This window comes from Somniosus microcephalus, chromosome 34 (assembly GCF_052327205.1).
Source record: "Somniosus microcephalus isolate GS21.2 chromosome 34, FLI_Smic_1.0, whole genome shotgun sequence".
NCBI lineage: Eukaryota > Metazoa > Chordata > Chondrichthyes > Squaliformes > Somniosidae > Somniosus > Somniosus microcephalus.
Genome location: NC_141020.1, coordinates 8143583 through 8162943, shown reverse-complemented (window position 1 = coordinate 8162943; position 19361 = coordinate 8143583). Strand labels below are relative to the sequence as shown.

General features: G+C 49.2%; 1 protein-coding gene across 1 annotated transcript in view; it reads left to right on the top strand.

Annotated features, from left to right (window-relative positions):
• Nucleotides 1–14107, top strand: part of LOC147096721 (HHIP-like protein 1) — a 38513-nt gene extending 24406 nt beyond the window's left edge. The window contains exons 6-9 of the mRNA XM_085973326.1: nt 1025–1170; nt 8336–8417; nt 12668–12750; nt 13352–14107. Of these exons, the coding sequence (XP_085829452.1) occupies nt 1025–1170; nt 8336–8417; nt 12668–12750; nt 13352–14088 (1048 nt within the window). The 3' untranslated portion in view covers nt 14089–14107. The remainder of the gene's footprint in view (nt 1–1024; nt 1171–8335; nt 8418–12667; nt 12751–13351) is intronic.
• Nucleotides 14108–19361: the final 5254 nt, after the last annotated feature.

Below are 19361 nucleotides of genomic sequence, written 5' to 3'. Positions count from 1 at the left end.
CTCACTGTCTAGGCTTCCACATTAGGAATAACTCCTTGGATGGGAGCTACTGGCGAGAGTCAGTACCTTCCGGAGAGGAGAAGAGAGAAATATATTAAAGGGAACACGAGTCTCATAAATGATCATTTTCTGCTTATTATTTATTGGTGGTGTTAATTTCCCCTCTCCCAGCTCACACTCCTCAGTGTAAAATCTCAAACTCTTGATGTTGCTAGCAGATCGCCTGTGGCGTTGCTCATGGTAGATCAGAGGAGACACTGCTTTCTAAGTATAGGAATGTTATATTATGTAAGGCACAATGTATTATCCTTTGTTGTGTTGTGTTTTAGATTCCCCCTGAATGAGTTGTGATGGTGTTGGTGATGGTGATGGTGTTGGTGATGGTGTTGGTGTTGGAGATGGTGCTGGTGTTGGTGATGGTCTTGGTGATGGTCTTGGTGATGGTGTTGGAGATGGTGCTGGTGTTGGTGATGGTCTTGGTGATGGTCTTGGTGATGGCGTTGGTGATGGTGATGGTGATGGTGTTGGTGATGGTGTTGGTGATGGTGATGGTGTTGGTGATGGTGTTGGTGATGGTGATGGAGATGGTGTTGGAGATGGTGTTGGTGATGGTGTTGGCGATGGTGTTGGCGATGGTGTTGGTGCTGGTGTTGGTGATGGAGATGGTGTTGGTGATGGTGATGGAGTTGGTGATGGTGTTGGTGATGGTGCTGGTGTTGGTGATGGTGTTGGTGATGGTGATGGAGTTGGTGTTGGTGATGGAGTTGGTGATGGTGTTGGTGATGGTGCTGGTGTTGGTGATGGTGTTGGTGATGGTGATGGAGATGGTGTTGGTGATGGTGTTGGTGATGGAGTTGCTGATGGTGTTGGAGATGGTGTTGGTGAAGGTGATGGTGTTGATGATGGTGTTGGTGATGGTGTTGGTGATGTTGTTGGAGATGGTGTTGGAGATGCTGATGGTGATGGTGTTGTGTCTTAGACCACCCACCCGCTCTGAACTTGTCCGTGTTGTGCTGTGTTCCAGGCGGCTCATGGCTCTGAAGGAGGACGCAAGCTCTGGCCAGTGGCACTATCACGAGATCTGCATGGGCCGTGGGCAGGTGTGCAATTTCCCCAAGCTCATCAATAACTACTATCAGTACATCATCTCTTTTGCTGAAGATGAGGCAGGTAACCTTTCTTCCTACACGCCGCATTTCTTTCACCTCAACGGGTTAATGCAAGCCTCCCATTTTCGTTCCAGTGTCTCCTCTCCTGAAGGCACGGACTCCGACTGGGACACAGTTCCAGGGGCACTGGTAGCCCCTCAGTTGAGTGGCCATTCTTTGTGAGAATGTGGAACTTGCTACCACAAGGAGTGGTTGAGGCGAATAGTACAGATGCATTTAAGGGGAAGCTAGATAAACACACGAGGGAGAAAGGATATGCTTGACATGAATCAATCATTCATAAAAGAAAGACTTATGAAATAATACTGAGCGGCCTGCGGATGGCGCTGTCCAGGGAGAGTATAAATACTCAGGCACGGGCCCAGCTTGCGCAGGACATTCTTAACAGGAACTAGTGAAGGACACAACTAGACCTCCATGTTGTAAAACAGTTGATTAAAGCTTTGTTTAACGCTTAGACCGAGTGCCTAGTAGTTTTCTTACGTCAATGCTCAACTGTGGAGACCAGCACAGTTGAGTTCAACTGTGTCCTACTTTGAGGTGCATTTTCCAATGGCAGGGGGTGTCACTAGTTCATGATCAGCACCCTGAACCCTGGCTCATTTTTTCCCTTCTCTGTCCCAAGGGCTGTGTAACCAACTAAGATTAACAAACTCAGCACGTGAGGCTCTGAATGTATGTGGGCATTAGGAAGACTTATTTAGAATTCACAGCACAGAAACAGGCCATTCGGCCCAACTGGTCCGTGCCGGTGTTTATGCTCCACACGAGCCTCCTCCAACCCCCTCTTCATCTCACCCTTCTATTCCTTCCTCCCTCGTGTGTTTATCTAGCTTCCCCTTAAATGCATCTACACTATTCGCATCAGCCACTAGCAAGTTCCACACTCTAAACACTCTCTGGGTGAAGAAGTTTCTCCTGAATTCCGATTGGATTTATTGGCGACCATTTTATATTTGTTGGGATTTGACAGTATCTTATCCTCTAAGCAATTCACACAGGTTACGTTTGAGGTACTGTCCCTCTTTATTATGCTGACAACCAATCTTCACACAGCAAGATCCCACAAAATACAATGAGATGAGCGGCCAGTTCATCTATTAGTGGTGGTGTTGGTTGAGAGATGGATGCTGGCTGAGAAACTGGGAGATTCCCCCCGCTCTTCTTTGGTTTCAAGTCACATCCCAAGGCGTCGGCCAAAATTACTCCACACTAAACCTTCCAACTCTGAGGTGATTGTGTCAGATAGTGTCAGCAATGGCTCTGTGGCTCCTCCCCCTTCCTCCCCCCCTCCCCTTCCTCCTCCTCCCCTTCCTCCTCCTCCCCCTCATCTCTTCTCCCCTTCCTCCTCCTCCCCTTCCTCCTGCTCCCCCTCATCTCTCCTCCCACGATTGCTCCTCACCATCTCCTCCTCCCCCTTCCTCCTCCTCCTCCCCCTCTCTTCTCTCTCCCTCCCCTTTCTCCTCCTCCCCTCCTCTCTCCTTCCCTGTTAAGTCTGTGTGTTCCAGTTGTATTAAGATTAATTACTGACACAGACTACAAGAATAAAGTTCAACAGGTCTTTACTAGTTGGAGGTCAGGACTATACTAAATACAATATCACTACACAGTACTTATATACCGGTGGTCACCACCGGTATTACGTATACAGCAGCCAGAGAAAGTAGTACATCTCTTAAGGTGGAACAGGCTTAAGTTCTCTTAAGGTGGAACAGGTTACATACACCACAATCCTCCCTTTTTAGCTTAACAGTCATATCCCCATTTAACATAACATCATAACATATATACATATATAACTTCAGGTATAAACAGTTCAAAGGTTCAGTCTCTCAGGAGGCCTTCTGATTCGGTTTGGATAACGCCTTTCAGTGGTCTCTGATTCTTGTTGCTGAGGTGACTCTTCTTGTTGGTTTCCTATGTATTGGACGTCATCATCAGGTACAGTCCCTGCCGAGGTAGATGCTTCAGGTTCATTAACGTCTTCCACAGTTGTCTCTGTCGCAACCATGGGTTCGACCCTTGCTCTTGATTCTACCAGTTGATCCGCATGACGCCTTATCACATTGTTACCAATATCTACTGTGTACATCAGAGGTCCTTGTCTGGCCCGAATTGTTCCGGACTGCCATTTTTCGTTTCCATAGCCCCTTGCCAACACTGGTTGTCCTACGTCGAAACTTCGAGTGGACTTGTTATTAATATGCCGGAACTGTTTGTTTTCCACTTCCCTCCGCACATTTGGTTTTAACAAGTCCAACCTGGACCGCAACCTCCTGTTATAAAACATCATGGCAGGACTTTGGTTAGTCACTGCATGAGCGGCGTTTCGATATGCCATTAGGAAATTGTCCACCTTGTGTTGTAACGGAATCTGATCATCGTTCATGGCCTTTATTGCCTTTTTGAATGTTTGGACAAATCTCTCGGCCAACCCGTTTGTCGCCGGATGATATGGGGCAGAGGTATAATGTTTCACCCCATTCTTCTTTAAGAATTTTTGGAATTCTTCCGACACGAACTGTGGTCCGTTGTCCGAACATATCTGTTCTGGCAATCCGTTCCTTGCGAATATTGTTCTTAACACCGCAATTGTCTTTTCTGAAGCAGTGGTATTCATCTTGATCACTTCTGGCCATTTGGAATGTGCGTCCACCGCAATTAGGAACATGGAGTCCATGAATGGACCAGCAAAGTCAATATGTACGCGTTGCCATGGGGCTGAAGGCCATTCCCATGGGTGTAGCGGTGCGATCGGAGGTGCATTTTGCACTTTTTGGCACCCAGCGCAGCTTTTTGTCAACTCCTCTATCTGTTGGTCAATGCCCGGCCACCATACATAAGCCCTAGCAAGACTTTTCATCTTAACTCCCCCCAGATGACCTTCATGCAGTTCCTTTAGAACTCTTTCCCGTAACTTGGGAGGAATAATCACTCTTGTCCCGTACATCAAAGTACCATGGCAGACGGACAGCTGGTCTCGCCTTGCCGAGAATGCCGGTAACAGAGGATCACCATGTGTTGGCCATCCCTTCACTGTCACCTCGTAAACTCGGGACAGTGTCGGGTCGTTCCTGGTTTCTCTTTCAATACTTGCATTGGTGACTGGTAAACACTCGATGATGGTCGAATGAAATAACTCAACAGGGTCAACTTTCGTCGTCTCTTCTGCTTCAGGTAGTGGCAGGCGCGACAGCCCATCAGCATTGCCATGCTGCTTTGTACCTTTGAATTCTATTTGATATTGATGTGCCCCTAGGAAAAGGGACCATCTCTGGAGTCGCTGTGCTGTCATCACCGAAACACCCTTCTTAGGGTTAAAAATGGATACCAACGGCTGATGGTCTGTCAGAAGTGTGAATTTTTGGCCCTGCAGGTAATGATTAAACTTCTTCACACCCCATACAAGGCTGAGAGCCTCCCTATCGATCTGCGCATAGTTGCGCTCAGCGGAGGTCAATGATCTGGATGCAAACGCGACTGGCCTTTCCGTGCCATTTGGCAACTTGTGTGAGAGTACTGCCCCAATACCATATGGAGAAGCATCACAAGCCAACCGAATAGGCAGTGTCGGGTTGAAGTGAGCCAACACTTCCTCTGAGGTGATCAATTCTTTGCTTTTGCGAAATGCCTTCTTACAGTTTTCGCTCCATTCCCATGGTACCCCCTTCTGTAAAAGAGCGTTCAGCGGGTGCAGTATCGTGGATAGATTCGGTAGAAACTTATGATAATAGTTAATCAATCCCAGAAACGACCTCAACTGAGAGACATTATCCGGAGCGGGAGCCTTTACAACTGCCTCTATCTTGTTCGGAGACTTATGAAGCCCCTCCCGGTCAATGACATGACCACAGTACGAGATCCGCTTCTGAAAGAACTCACATTTCTGCCGATTAACTCTAAGTCCATACTCTTTCAGTCTGTTGAGCACCAGTTCCAAGTTTGCGAAGTGTTCTTCATCACCATCACCTGTAATCAGAATATCGTCCAGGTAACATTGTGTGCCTGGAATTCCCTGTAATACCTGCTCCATGGCCCTCTGCCAAATTGCCGGAGCCGATGCCACTCCAAAAACCAGCCTATTATACCGGTACAAACCTCTATGCGTGTTGATCGTGAGGTACTGGCGTGACTCTTCATCAACCTCCATCTGCAAGTACGCCTGCGCCAGGTCTATCTTGGTGAAGTGTTTCCCGCCAGACAACGAAGCAAAAATATCCTCAATCCGCGGAAGCGGATACTGCACCGTGTGAAGCACCGGATTAACGGTGATCTTGAAATCTCCACAGATGCGAACCTTCCCTGGTTCTCCTGGCTTGTTGCTCGAAGGACGTTTCATAACGGGAACAATGGGCGTAGCCCACTCACTCCAATCTACCTTAGACAGTACACCTGAACATTCTAGCGCTTCCAGTTCCGCTTCTACAGTAGGTCGTATTGCATAGGGTACCGGTCTGGCTTTGAAAAATTTTGGTTGTGCATGTTCATCAATCTTGATGTTTGCCGTAATTCCTTTCAGTGTTCCCAGTCCTTGCTGGAACACCTCTTTAGCATCATCCAATATTTTGGACAATCGTTTAGGTTTGACATCTGTTTCCCCGGAATCTACCGTTAGTGCTTTTAAGGAGTGCCAGTCCATATTCATTTTCCTAATCCACTCCCGTCCCAGTAGTGGTGGACCTCCTTCAGGTAGCACATATAAGTCCATTACTTGGCTTTCTTCGCCCTTGTGGACCACTTTTACCTCTATCTCTCCGATGGGGTACACTCTTTGCCCTGTGTATGCTTTCAATATAGTCTCCGTATCCCGTAGGGGAATATGTTGGAATAACCTTTTGTAATCTTTCTTATTCATGACCGTCAATGCCGATCCAGTGTCCAATTCCATCTTTACTTGGACTCCTGCTATCTGAAGAGTGACCCAAATTGTCTGGAGATCTGCATCCTTACCAACGTTGTGTACTCTTAAGCTACCCAGTTCATTACTGCTAGCGTCTGAATCTGACTTCTGTTCGTTCGAACTGGTCTTTGTCACCTTGTGCACCTTTATGTATTTTCCTTGCGGTGACTTTTTGTTGCTGGTCTTCTTTCCTGACCGGCATACTTTAGCTATGTGGCCAAGCCTGCCACACGTTCTGCATTCTTGGTTTTTAAACCAACACTGGTTCTGATCGTGTGTTGTCTTTCCACAACGATAACATTTTACAGTACTCAAACCCAATTTATTTGTACTGTGTTCCGGTGACCGTAGCTGCATTACTGCCGTGCCTCTCGCTGCGGCTTCGTGTGCTGCTGCCATAGTGACCGCTTTCTCAAGCGTCAGCTCATTCTCCTCGAGCAGTCGCTTTTGTGTATCTTCTTTTAATAATCCACACACAAATTTATCTCTTAGCGCGTCTGTTAGTCCCGTTCCAAACTGACAGTACTTTGCTAGCTTACGCAATTCCATTAAATATTCAGCATTGCTTTCATCCTTCAGCTGCCTTCTGCTGTAAAATTTAAATCGTTCCGCTAGCATCAGCGGCGTGGGGTTTAGATGATTTTTCAGGACAGTAACAATCTCCTCGAACGTCTTATCCGCCGGTTCATCTGGTGATAAAAGGTGTTTCAATTGCCCATATGTCTTCGCACCCATTAAGTTCAATAACGTTAGTGCTTTCTCTGCATCTGGGATTTTATTTGCTTTACAATAATTTTGTATGCGTTCTACATACATGGCCCAATCTTCGATGTCGCCATCAAAGGTATCAATGTTCCCATGTTTAGGCATCGTTGCAATTTATTTTATCCCAAGATGGCGGCTTCCCGCTCTTGTCTTCGTCCTCCGCCTACAAAATGGCGGTTTTCCCGCGCTTGGCGGTCTTCACCCACTGGCTGCAATGGCGTTTGGCGTGCCGCTGCTGCTCCCCTTTCCCAGCGGTTAGTAACTCCCCCGACGCTGTCTCCGCTTCACCGCGGCTCCCTCGGGCATTCGCGCTTCCCCGATGTCGCGCCTCGCAGCCCTTCTTGCAGCCCGGTTATTAGCACCGGCTGCGTTCGCCTTCACCGCGGCTCTCGCGCCTTCAGTCGCCCCAGACGCTGCGCCTTTTTGGCCCGAGAGCGGCCCGGCCCTTATCACCAGCCGCGATCGATGTCCCCGTGCTGCGCCTTTCGGCCCGAATGCGGCCCGGCCCTTATCTCCGGTTGCGATCGATCTCACCGCCCTTATTCCTCCGTCTTCCTCCCCCCGTCTGTACAGCCAACGCGGCAGACTTTCTGCTCGCGTCGCTGACCGGCTTACCCACCACCGAGGTAGAAAGAAGATAGCTGACTGCCGCTGATGGAGGCTTCGAGTTCAGGATGTCTTCTGCACTCCGGGTTCTCGATGCCTGCCGCGCGACGTGTCTTCCAGCAGGGTGATGAGGGTGGATGCCTCTCTTCGACGCCCGTTCTGTGGACGAAGCCGCTGTGGATATAAACTGCCGCAGGGTAAGAATCGGACTCGTCGCCACTGTTAAGTCTGTGTGTTCCAGTTGTATTAAGATTAATTACTGACACAGACTACAAGAATAAAGTTCAACAGGTCTTTACTAGTTGGAGGTCAGGACTATACTAAATACAATATCACTACACAGTAGGTATTACGTATACAGCAGCCAGAGAAAGTAGTACATCTCTTAAGGTGGAACAGGCTTGAGTTCTCTTAAGGTGGAACAGGTTACATACACCACATTCCCCCTCTTCCTCCTCTCTCTCCGCCTCCCTTTCCTTCTCCTCTCCCCTCCTCCCCTTTCTCCTCCTCCCCTCCTCTCTTCTCTCTCCTTCCCCCTCTCCCTCCTCCTCTCTTTCCTCCTCCTCTCCTCCTCCTCCTCCTCCTCCCATTCTATTGGTGCCTTTAAGGTAGAAACACGCCCCACAGTTCTTCACAAAGGCAACTGCCGGAAGCCACGGGACTGAGGTCACCAGGTGAGCAAATCCCAGCCCCGTCACTCTGAGCAAGACAATGCTTCGGATTTTGGTCTTTGGCCAAAAGCAAGTCAGTGAGAAGCACTGAGCCTGAGGAATGAAGCGTGGGCAGAGTGTGGCTGACACGGGCCGCGGGCGATTCGCCTCATTTCATGGTTTACTGTTTCCGCGATGCGTAAATGTGTAGAAAAAGGCGACACAGCCACTTTCACTCCTTCCAGGTGAACTCTACTTCATGTCCAGCGGAAACCCCAGCGCGTACGTACCAGCAGGGACCCTGTACAAACTGATCGACCCTTCCCGGTGAGTGGCAAGCTTTCTTTCAATGTTCTGATTCACAATATTCCCCGTGTTTGTGAGATGAATGAGAAACAAGAGCTGGAATCAGCCATTCGGCCCCTCGAGCCTGCTCCGCCATTCAATAAGATCATGGCTGATAGAATCATAGAAAGTTACAGCGCGGAAGGAGGCCATTTCGGCCCATCGTGTCCGCGCCGGCCAACAAAGAGCTCTCCAGCCTAATCCCACTTCCCAGCTCTTGGTCCGTAGCCCTGCAGGTTACAGCATCCCAAGTGCACATCAAGTACTTTTTAAATGTGGTTAGGGTTCCTGCCTCTACCACCCTTTCAGACAGTGAGTTCCAGACCCCCACAACCCTCTGGGTGAAGAAATTTCCCCTCAAATCCCCTCTAAACCTTCCACCAATTACTTTAAATCTGTGCCCCCTGGTTTTTGACCCCTCTGCTAAGGGAAATAGGTCCTTTCTATCCACTTTATCTAGGCCCCTCATAATTTTATACACCTCAATAAGGTCTCCCCTCAGCCTCCTCTATTCCAAGGAAAACAGACCCAGCCTATCCAGTCTTTCCTCACAGCTAAGATTCTCTACTCCCGGCAGCATCCTTGTAAATCCCCTCTGTACCCTCTCGAGTGCAATCACATCTTTCCTGTAATGTGGTGACCAGAACTGCACGCAGTACTCTAGCTGAGGCCTAACTAGTGTTTTATACAGTTGAAGCATAACCTCTACCTCATCTCCACATTCCTGCACTATCCCCATATCCCTTGATTTCCTTAATATTCAAAAATCTATCGATCTCTGTCTTGAATATACTCAACGACTGAGCCTCCACAGCCCTCTGGGGGAGAGAATTCCAAAGATTCACCACCCTCTGAGTGAAGAAATTCCTCCTCATCTCAGTCCTAAATGACCGACCTCTTATTCTGAGACGGTGACCCCTGGTTCTAGACTCTCCAACCAGGGGAAACAGCCTCTCAGCCTCTCATTGGCAGGAAAGTGGAGTTGAGGTCGAAGATCAGCCATGATCTCATTGAATGGCGGAGCAGGCTCGAGGGGCCGAATGGCTGACTCCTGTTCCTAGTTCTTATGGTATGACTACTCACTGGATTTCTCATGTGGGTCAGACCTGACTGCGAGCCCGAGCATTCCAGCCCATGAAACTCAAGAAACTCGAACTATTTTGCCAACAGCTGGTAAATGGGACCCCGTCACTTTGGTTTCTTCCCCCTCGTGGTTTTATTCTCCTCTCCTGAAGGCCCTGACTCACTCTAGGGGGGGGGGGGGGCAGGGGGGGGTGGATGGTTCCACCGGTGTTGTCTGGGGCCCTCTGGTACTCATCCAAGCAACGGTTCTTCAAATATAACCATGGCAAACTATTCGCCCTTGTGAGGCATCACAAACAGGCCCGATCCGGAGTGGAATAGTTCAAACCCCTTCCCATGCACCCCTAGCAAAAGCAGCGGGAGCTGAGTCGATAAGCTCCTTTACAAAGGAGCTGGATACACAGCAGGAGTCGTCCATTCGGCCCCTCGAGCCTGCTCCTCCATTCAATAAGATCATGGCTGATCTTCGACCTCAACTCACCTTCCTCGTCCAATCCTCGTCTCCCTCGATTCCCCTAGAGTCCAAAAATCTATCTCAGCCTTGAATATGCTCAACGCTTCCGCATCCACAGCCCTTCATACCTGATTTGGACTCGCTCCCCTATTTGTGCCCATCTCGCAAGACAGCTTCCAGAGAGCGACAGGGTGGGGCTGTAACTCCAGCCCCAGTCAGAGCCTGACTTGCTCCTGAAAGGACTCCTCGCTAAAGACGCTGCCGTTCGCTGGCTGATGCCGCCCTCCGCTGGCAAACTGAGGACTTGCAGCTAAAGAAGCAACCCCAATAAATCCCCCCCGTACACTGACAAGAGGAAAAAAGCACGCAAGATAATTACAGGCAATGTTCCCATTAAGCTGCACGGCCTCGCAGCGGTCGGGAGGTCCCACGAATGGGCCCCGCAGCCTGTTAAAGGGGCCGCGCACCCAAAATAAAATGAGAGAGAGAGAACACTGATTGCAGCCCCGTCCATTCGGGAATAAAATACTTGCAGCAGCACCCGGTCAACAGGTCAGCTAACGAAAAGATGGTTAAGTCTGAGTTCATTACCTTCACTGCCCTACGCAGAGACAAGTCTCATCGATATCTGCCCGAAACGGATGTTTGATGTATTTTAGTCCAATCACCGTGCAGCAAGGTTTACATAAGATTATAACAAACAGGAGCAGGAGTCGGCCATTCGGCCCCTCGAACCTGCTCCGCCATTCAATGAGATCATGGCTGATCTTCGACCTCAACACTTTCCCGTCCGATCTCCATACCCCTCGACTCCCTCGTAGTTCAAATGTCTGTCTATCTCCGCCTTGAATATATTCAATGACTCCGCCTCCACAGCTCTCTGGGGTAGAGAATTCCAAAGATTCGCGACCCTCCGAGAGAAGAAATTCCTCCTCATCTCCGTCTTAAATGGGCGACTCCTTATTCTGAAACTATGCCCCCTAGTTCTAGATTCCCCCACGAGGGGAAACATCCTCTCTGCATCCACCCTGTCAATCCCCCTCAGAATCTTATATGTTTCAATAAGATCACCTCTCATTCTTCTAAACTCCAATGAGTATAGGCCCAACCTGCTCAACCATTCGTCATACGTCAACCCCTTCATCCCAGGAATCAACCTCGTGAACCTTCTCTGAACTGCCTCCAATGCAAGTATATCCTTCCTTAAATAAGGAGACCAAAACTGTACGCAGTACTCCAGGTGTGATCTCACCAGCGCCCTGTACAGTTGTAGCGAGACTTCCCTACTTTTATACTCCACCCCCCTTGCAATAAAGGCCAACATTCCATTAGCCTTCCTAATTACTTGCTGTACCTGCACGCTAACTTTTTTGTGTTTCATGTACGAGGACCCCCAGATGCCAGTTGGAAGTAGTGACCCTTTGATAATTGTGTATATCTCCGGGAGCTCCCACCTCATTCACCGCCTTTCCTGGTGAACAAGCCACAATTTCAACAACAGCTTGCATTTCTATAGCGCCTTTTACCACCTCAGGACCGGCCCAAAGCGCTTTACAGCCAGTCGCTGTTGTAACGTGGGGAAACGCGGCTGCTGATTTGTGCACAGCAAGATCCCACAAACAGCGATGTGATAAATGACCAGATCGTCTGGTTTTTTTTTTAGTGATGTTGGTTGTGGGATAAATATTGGCCCCAGGACACCAGGGGGAGAACTCCCCCCCACCCCCCGCCCCGCTCCTCTTTGATGTTTAAAGTCATAAATGACAAGTTTCTGTTTTGTACTGTTGTGGGGTGGGGAATCTTTCTCATCGCAACACCGAGGCTTTCACAGAGAGAGAGTCGGGATCTCTGTAAGTGTCAAACTTACTTCCTGGTGCATTAAGGTAGCATTGTGGTTATATTACTGAACCAGTAATCCAGAGGCCTAGCTTAGGGACGTGAGTTCAAATCCTACCACAGCAGTTGGGGAATTTAAATTCAGTTAATCAAATAAATCTGGAATTAAAGGCTAGTGTCAGTGTCAGTATCAGTAACGGTGACCATGTAACTATACCGGATTGTCGCAAAAACCCATCTGGTTCACTAATGTCCTTTAGGGAAGGAAATCTGCCGCCCTTACCCGGTCTGGCCACTATGTGACCCCCGACCCACAGCAATGTGGTTAACTCTTCACTGCCCTCTGAAAAGCCACTCAGTTGTATAAGGCGGCTCACCACCACCTTCTCAAGGGCAATTAGGGATGGGCAATAAACGCTGGCCTTGCCAGCGACGCCCACATCCCAAGAATTTTTTAAAATATATGTTAGTGACTCCGATGAAGCAGCTAAAGGAAGAATCTATGATGGATGAAATTTAATCCAGAGAAGTGTGTCACATCCCTCAGTCCCTGCTCTCTCTCGCTCTCTCTCTGCAGTAACGCAACTCATTGCCTCATCGACCCAGTTACACTGGCCGACAACTCTATTATCCTTCGAGTCCCGTCCGACTCCCCTTTTTTGCGCCTGCCCGGTGTTCCCTGTGAGCTGCGCTTTGTTCTCGCGAGGCCCGTTTCTTTTACTGCGCGGTCCCTTTAAATTCCTGTGCGTGCGCGGCACTTGCAATGGAGAAGCCGGTGAGTGGCCCGTGCGGATCCTTTCCCGTTACTGCACAGCCGAGAGGGAACATTGCTTCTACTATCCTCATTTTTCTGTTCCAGGCGAGCACCGCCAGGGAAATGTCACTTTAAACCAACGCCGGTGACCGTGAAGGGAAAGTTGCTTCGATTCCGGCCAAAGCAGAGTGAGTCCGTTCTTGTCTCCGTCTTTATATAAAACCTAGAATATATTAAAAGTCTTCCGTATAGTGTGTGTCACATTTAGTATCAGTCACATTTTAGGGGTCGCGCTTTAGGGGTCACACCTCAGGGGTCACGCCTCAGGATCACGCTTTAGGGGTCACGCCTCAGGGGTCACGCCTCAGGATCACGCTTTAGGGGTCACACCTCAGGGATCACGACTCAGGGGTCACGCTTTAGGGGTCACACCTCAGGGATCACGACTCAGGGGTCACGCTTTAGGGGTCACACCTCAGGGGTCACGCCTCAGGATCACGCTTTAGGGGTCACGCCTCAGGGGTCACAATTTCTTGACTGGCTCAAAGTAAAATGGCAGCAAATCAGGATGGAAGAGATTGGGGTGTAAGACCAGATATACTGAGCCAGGTCAATACATAATGAAGAGGCTGCAAGGACTGAGGGTTATAGAGAGGGATACAGCGCCCATTGATAGCTTTGCATGCTGACTGCCGTGGGGTTGGTTTGTGGGACAAGGGAGGGGACCCAGAGGAGAGGAGGGTGAAATTGGAGCAAACTGACGTGAATCCGCTCTGCGTCTCTCTGCAGAACTCAGCTTGGAGTCCGAAACCACGACCCTTGCTCCTCCGAAAGCAACCACGGTCAAGCCCACGCTAACCAGGACTCCAGCGAAGAGGCCAAAGGTCGTCACCTCTAAAGCAACTGTGGTTCAGAAGGAAAAAGCCCGGCACACGACCGCTGCCCCGCGGACGACCACCTCGAGCTGGTACCGGCAAGTCCCGGGCATGACGGTGATCCAGGCGTCACGTCACGTTACGTCCAGACCGCCGCCCAAGAGCCAACGGCCGCAGACCACGTTGCCGAAGCCGCCGAGTAAGACCGACAGAACCCGGCCTAAAGAGGGCCGGCCAATGGGCGGCAAGGGCTCGGCGGCCGCCGGGCGCAAAGGCCAAGGGTCGAAGCCGGGCAAGAGAAAGCGCATCAAGCTGCGGGACGGAGCGGTGCGCCTGGCTGGCCCAGGGCGTGCGCGGGGCCGGGGGAGGGTGGAGATCTACATCGGCGGGCAGTGGGGCACAGTGTGCGACGACTCGTGGAACTCCAAAGCCGCGGTGGTGGCCTGCCGCCAGCTCGGGTACCCGGGCGCCGTGCGGGCCACCAGGAAGGCGGAGTTCGGGGCCAGGAGCGCCCTGCCGATCCTCCTGGACGACGTGCAGTGCAGCGGCAGGGAGAGAAACCTGCTGCGGTGTCGGCACGCGCCGGTCGGGGAACACAACTGCTCACATGACGAAGACGCTGGCGTCGTCTGCGGCCGCGAGGACCAATAAACTTTGTTTTGACAAAAAACGGGGCCTATGTTTGAATCTTTTACCTCTCGCTTTATAGAAGCATAGAAGATAGGAGCAGGAGTAGACCATTCGGCCCCTCGAGCCTGTTCCGCCATTTAATGAGATCATGGCTGATCATCCAAATTCAGCCCGGTCCCTGCTTTCTCCCCATATCCCTTGATCCCTTTAAGAAATATATCTAACTCCTTCTTGAATATATTTAATGAATTGGCCTCTACTGCCTTCTGTAGTAGAGAATTCCACAGGTTCACCACTCTCTGGGTGAAGAAATTCCTTCTCATCTCTGTTCTAAATGGCTTACCCCTTATCCTTAGACTGTGACCCCTGGTTCTGGACTCCCCCGCCATCGGGAACATCCTTCCTGCATCTAGTCTGTCTAGTCCTGTTAGAATTTTATAAGTTTCAATGAGATCCCCTCTCATTCTTCTAAACTCCAGCGAATATAAGCCTAATCGACCCAATCTCTCCTCATACGTCATTCATGCCATCCCAGGTATCAGCCTGGTGAATCTTCACTGCACTCCCTCCATGGCAAGAACGTCCTTCCTCAGATAAGGTGACCAAAACTGCACACAATACTCAAGGTGCGGTCTCACCAAGGCCCTGTACAACTGCAGCAAGACATCCTTGCTCCTGTACTCAAATCCTCTCGCTATGATGGCCAACATACCATTTGCCTTCTTAACCGCCTGCTGCACCTGCATGCTTACCTTCAGCGACTGGTGCACAAGGACACCCAGGTCTTGTTGCACTTCCCCTTCTCCCAATCTATTGCCGTTCAGATAATAATTTTCTTTCCTGTTTTTGCCACCGAAGTGGATAACCTCGCATTTATCCACATTATACTGCATCTGCCCAATCACCCAACCTGTCCAAATCGTACTGGAGTTTCTCTGCATCCTCCTCACAACACACACGCCCACCCAGCTTTGTGTCGTCTGCAAACTTGGAGATATTACATCTAGTTCCCTTGTCTAGATCATTTATATATATTGTGAATAGCTGTGGTCCTAGCACCGATCCCTGCGGTATCCCACTAGTCACTGCCTGCTGAATTGAGCCACTCCATCCCAATACTGCGGCTCCCCCACACACACAACTTCTAAAGCATCTATTTCAGCTTCTAAAAGCACTGAGAGTAGCCTCCCCTTGAAACGCGCGAGCTCCCCAATATCCCGCTCTGACTCATTCATAATACTAGTTGACCTCCCGTGGCATTGCGCAAATCCAAGTGCGGTCTTCGGGTGAAGTGGTGTTAAGAGGACGGGGGTGGGGTGGGGGAGGGGGGTAATTGAACCAGGGCGTGCAGATGTAACTCACACCTATTTTAAAGTCATACACTCTGTCCTTATCATAGAATGAAAGGGCACAGAAGGAGGCCATTCGGCCCACTGTGCCTGTTTGAAAGAGCTCTCCAATTAGTCCCACTCCCCCCTGCTCTTTCCCCCATATCCCTGCAAATTTTTCCTTTTCAAGTACAGGAAACTCTCGATTTACCGGCACCCAAACAACCGGAAACCTCGGTTAACCGGCAAAATTCAGGAGTAGGTTCAGTTAAGTTTTTCTTCATATTACTGGCCATTTCTTGATTCTTGGCTGTGTAATCGGGGGTTTCTGCACTTGTTGCTAAGCAACAGGGATGCTTAGTCTGTGGCCGGGGTTCTTGCAGCTGTTGCTAAGCAACAGGGAAGCCTGGATTTGTTGCTGTGTACGGAGCTCTCGTACCTTTTAACTATACCTCTCTGTAATCCGGACTTTTTGATAAACCGGCACCACGCCGGTCCCGTCGGTGCCGGATAAAAAAGTTTCCTGTATTTATCCGATTCATTCCCTTTTGAAAGTTACTATTGAATCTGCTTCCACCGCCCTTTCAGGCAGCGCATTCCAGATCACAGCAACTCGCTGCGTTAAAAAAAAGTCTCCTCATCTCTCCCTCTGGCTTTTTTTGCCAATTATTATATCTTTATATTTTCATTATGAATTTCTACATCCACATTTATAATGGAAGCTCTCTATGTAAACCGGTCACATTTTATGCAAGCACTCAGCGCCACCACTGGTCGGAGGGTGTGATTACAGCGGGACAAGTTAACCTCGCTTATTTCGACAGCGCTTCCCAGCCCCGCGATCTTTACCGTTGAGCAGGACATGATAATCAATGTCATAAAGAAAATAAAGACTTGCATTTATATAGCGCCTTTCAAGACCACCGGACGTCTCAAACCGCTTTACAGCCAACAAAGTACTTTTTGTTTTGACGTGGAGTCACTGTCGTAATGTGGGAAACGCGGCAGACAATTTGCTCCCGCAAACAGCAATGTGATAATGACCAGATAATCTGTTGTTGTTATGTGGGTTGAGGGAGAAATATTGGCCCCAGGACACCGGGGAGAACTCCCCCCTGCTCGTCTTCGAAATAGTGGCCGTGGGATCTTTTACGTCCGCCTGAGAGAGCAGACGGGGCCTCGGTTTAACGTCTCATCCGAAAGACGTGGGAACACCATCACCTCCAGTTCCCCCTCCAAGTCACACACCATCATTACCTTACATAGAATGTACCGCACAGAAACAGGCCATTCGGCCCAACTGGTCCATGCCAGTGCTAATGCTCCACACAAACTTCCTCCCACCCTATTTCATTCAGCATATCCTTCTATTCCTTTCTCCCTCATATGTTTATCGAGTTTCCAATTAAATGCGTCGCTGCTATTTGCCTCAACCACTCCCTGTGGTAGCGAGTTCCACATTCTAACCACTCTCTGAATTCCCTATTGGATTTATTAGTGACTATCTTATATTGATGATCCTCTAGTTCTGGTCTCCCCCACGAGGAGAAACATCTTCTCCATGTCTACCCTATCGAACCCCTTTCATAATTTTAAAGGCCTCTATCAGGTCACCCCTCAGCCTTCTCTTTTCTAGAGAAAAGAGCCCCAGCCTGTTCGGTCTTTCCTGATGGGAACAACCGCTCACCGTCCGCGGCCTCTTGCATTGTTCCACGGAAGCTCAGCGTAAGCTCGAGGAACAGCACCTCATCTTCCGATTAGGCACTTTACAGCCTTCCGGACTGTAATGAAACCTGTTTGTCTTGCCTGTATTCGTTCTTGCCTGTATTCGTGTTGCACTCATGTATATTACCCTTCCCCACACGGTGTATAGTTTCACTTCCTCTTTCCTGACTAACCTGTAAGGTTCCAGGTCTTGGCTCTTGACTCCGCCCCTGACTTCTCTTACATAAAGATCCCAGGATCTGTATGACTCATTCCTGCGAGCCAGTCAGTGTGTTGAGATGTTAGCTCTGATCTTAGTGATTAAAAGCCAACTTGTTAAAGTCTATAACTTCTAGTTTTGTGGTTATTGAAGGCACATCACGGACTCAATATCGAGTTCAACAATTTCAGATCATAACCTCGGCCCCTATTATATTTTTATATATTTTTTATCCACACCTTTGGTTTGAGCCTTTTCCCTTTTTTTTCTCCCCCACACGGCAGCTGTCTCTCTGCCAGCGCATTTCACACCTAATCTAGAGCCGTCTTTTGTCTCTTTACCTGTCCTATTACCATCTCGTCTGGCCTTGAATATCTCTTAATGTCTCTTCACCTCTCACTGACCTTCCCTTTTGTTCTTTCATCCCCTCCCCCATTTCCCAGCCCCCAAACTGGCCTTTTAATCTGTTTCATTTCCTGCTTTTTTTTCTCAGTTCTGACGAAGAGTTTCGACCTGAAACGTTGACTCTCTCTCTCCACGGATGCTGCCCTGGCCTGCTGAGTTTTTCCAGCATTTTCTGTTGTTATTTCGGATTTCCAGCATTCGCAGTATTTTGCTATCGTCTCAGTTCTGGTATTATCCTAGTAAAAGGCAGCAAGAGCACCTTCTCCAGCACCTCAATATCCTTCTTGTAATTTGGGCTGGACACATGTCGCTTGTTTCCTTCGTGGTCGCTGGGTCGACACCCTTGAATTCCCCACCTAACACCATCGTGGAAATGCCATTAGCACCGGGACTGCCGCGGTCCGTGGAGACGGCCCCCCATCACCACCTCCTTCTCGAGGCAACTCGGGAAGGTAACACAAATGGGGTCCTGGCAGCACCCAGAGGTGCTGGGCGCCACTGGTGGAGGGCGTAATTACAGCCTGACACGGTAGGGGGCGGGGAGGATTGCAAAAAGCCCAATGGACAAGGCGTGTCTGTGCATCACTCCGTGGAGTGTCCCGACGAGCGGAGACCGGAGCTCTGGCTCGGAATTCCAGCGGGATGCTCGCGTCCGGTTGGTTGTGGGTGCCCCCCCCGCCCCACCCCCTTCATTCAATGGGTTATAGGAGCCCTTAAAAAACCCTCCTGCCATAAAAGACCACCCGCCCTATCGGCTATTATAAAGCCACGGAAGTAACATTCACGTCGCAGCCTGTAATAAACACACTGTAATAAACACCCTGCAATAAACACCCTGCAATAAACACCCTGTAATAAACACCCTGTAATAAACACCATGCAATAAACACCCTGCAATAAACACCCTGCAATAAACACCCTGTAATAAACACCCTGCAATAAACACACTGTAATAAACACACTGCAATAAACACCCTGTAATAAACACCCTGCAATAAACACCCTGTAATAAACACCCTGCAATAAACACCCTGCAATAAACACCCTGCAATAAACACCCTGTAATAAACACCCTGCAATAAACACCCTGCAATAAACACCCTGTAATAAACACCCGGCAATAAACACCCTGCAATAAACACCCTGTAATAAACACCCTGCAATAAACACCCTGCAATAAACACCTTGTAATAAAAACCCTGCAATAAACACCCTGCAATAAACGGCCTGCAATAAACACCCTGCAATAAACACCCGGCAATAAACACCCAGCAATAAACACCCTGCAATAAACACCCTGCAATAAACACCGTAATAAACACCCTGCAATAAACGCCCTGCAATAAACACCCTGTAATAGATGTAAGAAACATAGGGTGTATATTACAGGCTAGGTGCAAAAGAAAAAAGACTTTTCATTTAAGTCGCACCTTTCACAACCTCAGGACATCCCAAAGTGCTTTACAGCCAATGAAGTATTTTTTGAAGTGTGGTCACTGTTGTAATGTAAGAAACGCGGCAGCCAATTTGTGCACAGCAAGCTCCCGCAAACAGCAATGTGATAATGACCGGATAATCTATTTTTTTAAGTGATGTTGATTGAGCGATTTCAAAATTCTCATCCTTGTTTTCAAATC